The sequence below is a fragment of the Odocoileus virginianus genome, chromosome 17 (assembly GCF_023699985.2).
Source record: "Odocoileus virginianus isolate 20LAN1187 ecotype Illinois chromosome 17, Ovbor_1.2, whole genome shotgun sequence".
In the NCBI taxonomy this organism is placed as follows: Eukaryota; Metazoa; Chordata; class Mammalia; order Artiodactyla; family Cervidae; genus Odocoileus; species Odocoileus virginianus.
Genome location: NC_069690.1, coordinates 44,556,921 through 44,566,417, shown reverse-complemented (window position 1 = coordinate 44,566,417; position 9,497 = coordinate 44,556,921). Strand labels below are relative to the sequence as shown.

General features: G+C 56.7%; 1 protein-coding gene across 10 annotated transcripts; it reads left to right on the top strand.

The window, feature by feature from the left end:
- The first annotated feature begins 25 nt into the window (after positions 1-25).
- Positions 26-9,497, top strand: ACBD4 (acyl-CoA binding domain containing 4). 10 transcript variants are annotated; one of them, XM_070479635.1, is made up of 11 exons: positions 36-1,097; positions 1,603-1,701; positions 1,878-1,997; positions 2,279-2,399; positions 2,488-2,572; positions 2,844-2,964; positions 3,191-3,277; positions 3,575-3,645; positions 3,747-3,822; positions 4,527-4,666; positions 9,124-9,497. In XM_070479635.1, the coding sequence occupies exons 3-11, from the start codon at positions 1,910-1,912 to the stop codon at positions 9,199-9,201; spliced, it is 867 nt and encodes a 288-aa protein (XP_070335736.1). In that variant the 5' UTR covers positions 36-1,097; positions 1,603-1,701; positions 1,878-1,909; the 3' UTR covers positions 9,202-9,497. The 10 variants fall into 10 exon arrangements, with proteins under 10 accessions (XP_070335742.1, XP_070335737.1, XP_070335738.1 ...); XM_070479633.1 differs by lacking the exon at positions 9,124-9,497 and adding an exon at positions 7,891-8,620 and having other exon boundaries at positions 38-1,097; XM_070479634.1 differs by lacking the exon at positions 9,124-9,497 and adding an exon at positions 7,894-8,620 and having other exon boundaries at positions 41-1,097.

Genomic DNA, 9,497 nt, shown 5'->3' with positions numbered 1-9,497 from the left:
GTGACCCTCGGCTGGGAGCGGGGCACTGGTGCACAAGTAGGAAGGCGACCTGGCCCGCGCCCCCGAGTCTCCGCGTTCGCCCTCTGCTCCTGAGTCCTTCTCCCTGTTCTCCGAGCGCTCCTGGGATCCCGGCCCTATGCGGAGCCCCCATGGTGCTGGGGGAGGCTTCGAAGTGGGGCGAGGACTGCCGTCTCGCGGACACCCTCTTCCTTCCCCGGACCTGGGCTCAGTGCAGACTCAGGACCCCTTTCACCTCCCCCTCCCCGTCCTGCCCGAGGTCTCAGAAGGGAGCCAGACAGGGAATCGGGTCCGCGGCCGGCTAGTCCTGGGTCTTGGAGCTGAGCGGGGAGGCAGGGAAGCCCGAACCAGAGGGTTAAGGGAGGGCGGGAACTGACTGAAGGCAGGGAAGGAGGAAGGCTCTGGCTATGACGTCACAGGATTAACCCTCTCAGCGCCCGGCCAGTTGCCGCCCCCAAAGGGGTAGAAGACTCGAAGCTGACTGGTTCTGCCGGGGATGAGTCCCCGGCAGAACCTGGGAGTGGACGCTTGGGTCGGTTGATAGCCCCCACCGGGCGTTTGATCGTCCCGGGACGGCCACCGCACGTCGCGTGGATGTCCTTGACATCAACGTGTGGGTGAGCGTCGAGTACGGGTTCTGGTGACCGTGTCATGCGTGCGCTTACTACATAAGAAACCACCAGCGTATTTGTGCGCAAGGGGTGTGATGTGATCTGCCTCTTCTGCAGCAAGTGACCTGGGTCGGGGGCGGAGAGCTGGGTGCACACCGCCACTCGGCGGCGGCCGGGAGCATGGCATCCCAAAGATAAAAGTTTATCAGGACTTCGATTTGCTACCTACTGCTTTACTCCATTTTCAGGTAGCCCTGACCTGGAGATTGAGTCCATACTGGCTTGCGTCTCCAAGAATATCCTCTCTGGATACCTCTGTACTTTCGATTTTGCAATTCCTCCCTCCAGGAATGACCTTCCTCGTTCTTCTCCTGGCTTACTCTTAAGCCTTCCAAAACTCTGCTCCAATGTCCCATCTGCAGAACCCTTGATCTCAAGACCTGATTGCCGTTTTATCCCCACGGTCTGGTAAGTGAAGGGCTTAACAGAGTGACTCGAATCTGCGGGGCCTGGGTTCAGCTGACTACGCGGTTTCCACCAGGGGGCGCAAGAGACAGCTTATTTCACGACGTCCACCAGGGGGCGCTTTCTCCCGCCTCTGGCCGTCCGGGATTGGGGGGCCGTCCGGGATTGGGGAGCCAACCCGCGGATTCGCCCCGCCTGATCTGGAGAGGCACCACTAAACTATTTGCATAATCTTGAAAGGGCCGCGCTGAGTGGTTATAGTATAGAAGAGATTTGAAACGGGTTCTCTGATTGGCGTAAATTTTCCCTCTTGCCTCGCGTCCCCATCCCTGCCCGGAGGTCGGTAAGAAGCCTCCGACTAGTGACGAGAGGGAACCTAGGTGTCCGGGCAGTGGGCCCTGAGGGTGAGTGCCGGGCGCCGAGAGGCTGAGCCGGGGTATGGGAGGCTGGGGTGGGAGACTGCTCGCCCCACCCTGACTCCTCTCGGCTTGCCGGTTCGCCTGTCTAGGAGTTGAAGATGTGCATCTAGAGACACCGCGACCCTTGCCACCTGACCCACACACCGAGGCTCTCTCTGCCACCCTGGTCACACCCACGCTGCCTTGGGGTAGGAAAAGGAGCCTCTTCAGTCGCAGCTTCTGACCTCCCGGGGCTTCTCACTCAGGCCTCTAAAGAGCTTAGTTTGCCCCTCTGGAAAATGGACCAGTGGCTTACAGAGGCGTGTGCCAGGGAGGGGGGGTGGAGGAACCTGGAAACTGCTCACCCACAGCCTCGTTCTTGCAGAGTCGCCCATAAGTAGGGCCCCAGGGCTGGAGATGGGTACTGAAAATGAAAGTCCGGAAGCGGACTGTCAGAAACAGTTCCAGGCCGCCGTCAGCGTCATTCAGAACCTGCCTAAGGACGGTGAGGTCACGGGGACCCACATTTGGGGACCAGAGGACCAGGGTCTGCTTCCCAGGCAGCTTCTGATCCTGGCAGCTTTTGCAGACAAGCCCCTGCATGTGTTGTCCTGGGGTTCCCCTCTGCCACCTGCCCCTGTCTATCTTTCCTGAGTGAGACCCTTGACCATCTCTGCCCCCACCAGGGGAGACCCTTCACCACCCCGCCAAGGGTGGTTCTCCCGCCTCTGTCCTCCTGCAGCTGGGAGTGATACTGTCCTCCTCCGCTTCTCAACTCCTGCCCAGGCTCCTACCGCCCCTCCTACGAAGAGATGCTGCGGTTCTACAGCTACTACAAGCAGGCCACCATGGGGCCCTGCCTCATCCCCCAGCCTGGGTTCTGGGACCCTATCGGACGTTACAAATGGTGAGCCTCCCATCAGCTGGGCAAACAAGCCTCAGCTGTCAATCAGCCTTTCACAGCCCTCCACGCCCCCCCCCACCCCCATCCCCAGGGAAGCCTGGAACAGCCTGGGCCAGATGAGCAGGGAGGAGGCCATGTCCGCCTACATTACCGAGATGAAGCTGGTGGCACAGAAGGTAGGGAGAGGCTGCAGGCTCCTCCCTGTGCCCAAGCTCTCAGCCAGGTGACCTGCGCCCCCTTCCCCCATTATGTTTCCTGCACACTGATACATCTATGGAATTCCACCTTCATGTTGTTCCCCTGCCCCTGCTTGGCTCTGGTCCCTGACTGGGCACAAGGTGGAGGGATATGATGGCAGCAGCAGGGCGGGGGTGGCCCAGCTCAAGGGGGTAGGAGGGCAGTGGTGGGAGGGGCCAGCTTTTCCCCATTAGACCCCCTCCCGCACAGGTGATCGACACAGTGCCCCTGGGCGAGGTGGCAGAGGACGTGTTTGGTTACTTCGAGCCCCTGTATCAGGTGATCCCTGACATGCCGAGGCCCCCAGAGACGTTCCTGAGAAGGGTCACAGGTCAGGCCCCCAGGCTGGGAGCTCCACAAAGATTGATGGAACTGTCTTAGGGGGCTGCTCAACTGGAGGGGAGCCTGGAGGCAGGAGGCTCTAGAGATGTTTCTGTAAGGACCTCAGGTAGTGCCCCGTTGGGGTGGGTCTCAGACAGAGTCCCTGGCTAAATGGGGAAGGGGAGCAGGGGCCTGATCTCTTCCCAGCCCCACCTCTGGGTGCTGTGTCTCCACAGGTTGGAAAGAGCAGGTACTGAATGGAGATGCTGAGGCTGCCCCAGAGCCTCGCTGCCTCCCCAAGGAACCAGCACCCCCAAGCCCAGGTTAGTGTCTGGGTGGGAAGGGCAGAGGGCCAGGCCAGAGGTGGGAGGCAGCGTGGAGGGGAGCAGGCTAGATGCCGCGCTGTGCCTGTCACACCTCATGCCCACAGACACTGAGACCCCTGTGCTCCCAAAGGCCAGAGGCAGGTTCTGGGATCCCTGTCCTCTCAGGGACCCATCGGTGCCTCTTGTGGTAGCATCTTGAGGGTCCCCTGAACAGGTGCCTCTGCCCAGGTGCACACCCTTCCCCTCCTTCCATGGCTTCCCTCCTGCCACTCGCCCTACTTCCCTCCTCCTCAGAGTCCCAGCCACCCAGGGACCAGGACTCTGAGGTTTTCTGTGATTCTGTGGAGCAGCTGGAGCCTGAGCTGGTGAGACCCACTCCCATCCCCTCCCTCTCCCCACCCCACTGGGCCCTGGCTGCTCCCACCACCACCCTCCCCTCCGTGGACCTTGTGACTCTTCTCTGCAGGTTGGGGAAGAGCAAAGGGGCGCCGTGGGAGGAGAAATGGACACCAGAAACAGCCCCGAGCCTCCTGCAGAGAGAGGTGAGCCTCTATCTGACCCTTTGCCCCATGGTTCCAGTGCCTGGGGCCTTCCCCTGGCTGCCTTCATGGGCAGAGGTGAAAGTCCAGCGCTGGGCACTAGAGAGCGCAGCCTCTGCCTGGGAAGGGTTGCCAAAAGCCAGACACTGGCCTGGAGGAACAAAGTCCCTGCCTGGCTTCTTCTCCAAGGGCCACCAGGAGTCTCCGTGCCCTTGGCTGGCACTGAGTCAGGGCAGCTGGGGTAGAACTCCTAGACCAGTTCCCTCATCTACACCTGCGTGGCCTTGGGAGTCATCCTCTCTCTCGGGGTCTCTCATTTGGGACTCTCCAAGGACGACGAGCTGAGTTCTGCCTTATCTCTTCCTAGAACTTCCAGTGTGCCGCGTCCCGTTAGAGGCACTTTCATAAATATTATCTCCTTCATTCTTCAGAACGAGCAGCCCTGTGAGGGAGAGGACATGATTTTCAGATGACAGACAAGGCTTAGAGAAGTTACTGACTTGCCCAGAGCCACAGAGCTAAGTGGTAGTGCTGGGGTTCGAACCCCTGGCAGTCCATTAGCTGTATGCATGGACTTTGTAAGACTCATACTGGGCACAAGGGATGGCATTCTACTGACTCCTCCCCGGCCTGCCCCAGCCTGCCTCCACCCTGCGCCGAGCTGAGTTGCTTCCTGCATCCCCTCCCTGTGCGTCTGTACTCTGCAGGGAGATTGGAAGGCCCTCTGCTGGGGCCCCAGGAATTGGACTCGTGGCTGGTGGGGACAGTCCGTGCGCTGCAGGAGAGCATGCGGGACGTCCAGGGGAGGCTGCAGAGCCTGGAGAGCATGCCTGTGCCCCCCGAGCAGGTGAGCCCCCTCCGAAGGTCCAGGGCAAGATTGGGGCAGAATTTTGAGGGTCTCTATGCTGGACTCCTCGGCCAGCCACTTCTGTCTTTGTCCCCCCATCTCTACCTGCCCACAATTCTGCCTTCTCCAGAGAATGGTGTGGCTTATGGGTCAGGCCAAGAAGTCAGGGGGTCTAAAGTGCTTCCAACCTGGAAGGGAGAGTGGGAAAAGACCTCCTTTCCTGCTCTTACACCCACCCCGTGCCAGAAGGGAAACTGAGGACAGAGGGTATTCCAACAGTTGGAGGGGCTAGAACCTGTCTGCTCTTTGCATTGGGGCTGGGAGGAGGTCCCTATTGCCCCTCCATCAGGACTTCTGTTCCCAGACTTACTGTCTTCCCCTCACCTCACATTCAGCCCTTGCACCCCTCACTCCCTCCTCCCGACTCGCAGATCTGCTTGCCCCTGACACCTCTGCTTCTGCAAAATAAATAAGAGCAGCCATTTCTGGAGCCCCGCTGTGCGCCAAACTTGTTACCTGCATTACCTCACTGTACACACACACACACACACACACACACATACACACACACACCACACACACACACCACACACACACCACACACACACACACACACACACACACACACACACACACACACACCACACCACACACACACACACACACACACACACACACACACCACACACACACACACACACACACACACACACACACACACACCACACACACACACACACACACACACACACACACACACACACACACACACACACACCACACACACACACACACACACACACACCACACACACACACACACACACACCACACACACACACACACACCACACACACACACACCACACACACACCACACACCACACACACACACACACACACACACACACACACACACACACACCACACACACACACACACCACACACACCACACACACACACACACACACACACACACACACACCACACACACACACACACACACACACACACACACACACACACACACACACACCACACACACACACCACACACCACACACACACCACACACACACACACACACACCACACACACACACACACACACACACCACACACACACCACACACACACACACACACCCACACACACACACCACACACCACACACACACACACACACACACACACACACACACACCAATGAAACAGGTTTTCTTTTCATTCCCCTTTTACAAATGAGGAAACTAAAGCTCTGAGAGGTTGAATAACTTACCTCAGGGCCTGGAAGCAACTCACACAGCCTGGAAGAACCCCACAGAGCTGCTGTGAGGATTTGATGAGATAATGCATGTAGGTGCTTCCAAATGGGGCTCATTGTTACTATTAGCATTATTATTAAGTGATGGAGCTGGGAGTGGTCCCACTTGTATCTCCCTCCAAAGCTGGCATCCACCATTAACTATGAATGAGTCTGTTCTTGTGAAGCCTGGAGCTGTGGGGGCAGGGGATGGCTAAAGTCCTGGATATGGAGGAATCTTCAGGTGATCCTTTGTCCCCTTGGCACAGAGGAATTCATAGGAATTTCCTCAGATCCACAGTGGCTAACATTTCAACACTCACCCCTGCCTCGCTGAGGTTTTACTAATATTTTTTGTTTACCTTTTACTAATTTTATATGCTGAATATTTCCACCCTGAGATACCTGGATTTACATCTCTGAAAATAAGAACACTCTACTACCTAGCAAAAACATTTTATCGCACACCACAATTCCTTCGTATCATCAAAAACACAAAATGAAGTTGCTCAGTCGTGTCCAACTCTTTGCGACCCCACGGACTGTACCCTGCCAGGCTCCTCCATCCATGGGATTTTCCAGGCAAGAATACTGGAGTGGGTTGCCATTTCCTTCTCCAGGAGATCTTCCCGACCCAGGGGTCGAACCCAGGTGTCCTGCATTGTAGGCAGACACTTTACCATCTGAGCCAACAGTCAAATACACAGTCCAGATTCAAATTGCCTTTTCCAGCTTCCCTGTCTGTCCAGGCCAGGAGCCTCTGTCCTTAAGACTCTGTTAGTCTAGACAAGTCCCTCTTTCTTGCTACTGACTTGCTGATGAGACTGGACAGTAGTCCTGTAGACTGTAATACTTCTGGAGTCTCACAACAGCCCCGTGGCTAGATTACATGACCAGATTACATCAGAGGTGATATTCTTTCTTCACATCAAAAGACACAAAACTGGATGTCCTACCATGAATATTCCTAGTGAGGATCACAGCAGGGATGAAGGGGTGACAGTCTGATTCCACCACTTGGAGCCAGGGAATGTCCCAGTTCCCTGTCAGCCCTATTTGACACACAGCTTTTGATAAGTGATAGATAATCCCTGCTTGGATCAATAATTTAGTTAATGGTTTAAAAAATGTGGACTTTTCTATGATTCTTTAACATTTATTAGCCGGCATTTTTCTGTAGAGTTTCCCTGACCATCTAGGATTTCCCTGAAATATGGTGACTTATGGCAGGACAGAATAAGTGCCTAATTCTTTCTCTTTAATTATCTATTTTTAAAGTAAGGAGTTGATTTAACAGCCACCTCAATGGTGATAAATTTCCAACTTACTCTTTTATGAATTTATGGACTTTAAAGACTCAGTATTTCAGTCAACTGCAATCATTCTTTCTGATGCCCAGACTGTCACAGTTTTGGTAAGACCCTCCCTTTCTAGCTGGGTCCTATGTTCTTGTAATATAATCTCATTAATCCTTAACAGCTTCCTTACTTCCTGGTATAAGACATCCCACATTTAATTCCACCTTCCCTGCTCCAGACCTGAAATCTGCCACTTCTCCAAGGAGCCTTGCTTCCTTTCAACAGATAATGGGATTTAGAAACTAAAATCTGAACACCCTGGGTCTTCATTGGAAATGTGGCACACCCTTTACGATATGGGGTCTTGAGGCCCTTTCAGGCTTTGTGGCCCAGAGGAGATGACCTCCGAGTCAGTTCCTCCACTCTTTTTGGCACCTTGAATTGCCCTGGTAGGAAGATAGGGGAGGCAGTTGGGGCTCAATGTTTCAGGGACAAACTGGGAGCCCCAATCTTCAGACTGGGGAGAGGGAGGTAGCAGCTCCCACTTGAGTTCTGGAAGCAGGTCCCTAAGGAGGGCCTAGCCTGAGCTGAGGCCTGGGCTGGTGCCTGACTCTCTCCTCTTGGCAGCAGATGCCCCCACCCAGTGCCAGGCCTTGGCCCCTCAGGCTTTCCGGCCCCACGCTGATCTTCTTCCTCCTGTGGCCCTTCATCGTCCAGTGGCTCTTCCGACAGTTTCGGACTCAGAAGAGATGACTCTCGATGGAGGAGTCTGCAGCCAACAGGAGGCTATGAGCCCTGTGTTCTGCTGTGCCGAGCCTTCCTAGGGTTTAGTAGAGCAGCATTAATCCCCGCTCTCACCCCGCTTCCCGCCCCAAATAGTGTTCGCCTTGACACCCCTCTCTAAGACCCTTCTCTTTCTGCAGCTCCACAGGGACTGTCCCTCCCGTCCCCCTCGACCGCCTCAGGCTCCCTGGGGAGACTGCCCTTGTGGAGCAAGTCCCCAGTTCGGGGTGGGCGGGTGATCCAGGGGCAGAACTACCGGGTCTCAGCTTCTGCCCTTCCCACCCTCTGAGTCACCTGACTCCTCTCCCAACCCAGCCTCTCCCCAAGAGGCTCAGCTCTTGGGCAAGTTGGGACTTTGGCCGGGCCCTGGAAGAGTGATTGGCTGGCGGGCTGTGGGAGGGAGGCCAGGAGGCTCGACCGAGTTGGGGAAAGGCGGAGGGAGCTGGCCCCGGGGGAGGGCAGTCAGCTCCTTTTGGCTGGCCTCCCTATCCGCAGAAATACTCAGGACGTCCTCACTAAAGATGCACTTACAAAAGAGTGTTTCACTAAATAAAATAAAACGTTCATCTTTTGCCGTCTGGGCTGCCACGGAGTGAGGCGGAAAGCGCATCCGGGACGCGCGAGGTTCAGGTCCCTTCTGTGGCCGCTCCCCTGCTGCCGTGGACAACCTCGAGACGCCAGCGGTCTGCGTTCCATAGGGAGCGTTTCCCCCCTCCCGGGGCTAGTGGAGGGAACACAGCCCCGGGTCTGCACGGGAGGCGGAGCGGGTGCTGGGGGCGCCCTGGGCGAGGCCCCCAGCAGCCGCTGGGGGTGGGGCCACGGTCAGAGCCCCGCCCCCTGCCCTGTCGTGAGTCGGGATCGCGCGGGGGAAAGCTGCGAGCTAGGGGCGGCGGGAGAAGAGTCCGGCGGGCTCGGGCCCAGGCTCCATTCCCGCCCGAAGGGAAGGGCGGCCACTCCCTGCTCCGCGCGCCCGGCGTAGGGTCGGGGGCCGAGATCCGGGCCCCGGAAGTGCCCGTTGCCCGCTTCCCCCTCCTCAGCTGCTCTCTCCCTGTGACCTCTGCGGTCTGGCTTTTCCAGGGAACTTTCTGGAAGGCCAAAGACGGCGGGAGCGTCGTCCCCGCGGCCCCCGTCGGGGTGGGTCCAGTGCCAAACTGAGCAGAGACCTCTGGGAGCCGCTAGCTGCTGCAAGCTGTTGGGGCTACGAAATCTTTGAGTTAATCCCTGTGTTAAGGATGAAGAACTGGAGGGCAATGGAAGAGGGGCCAAACTGGTGCTGGGGATGCAAGCGCAAGCCAGCGCCACCATTTGCGCATACTAGCAGTGTGACTTGGGCAGGATTCTTTGCTCATCCTGGGTGCCTTGATTGTGAAATAGCGATGAAGACATTTTCACCATAAGGCAGTCCTGGGGATTAATGACCAGGACATTAATAACAAAATGCCTAGCTAATA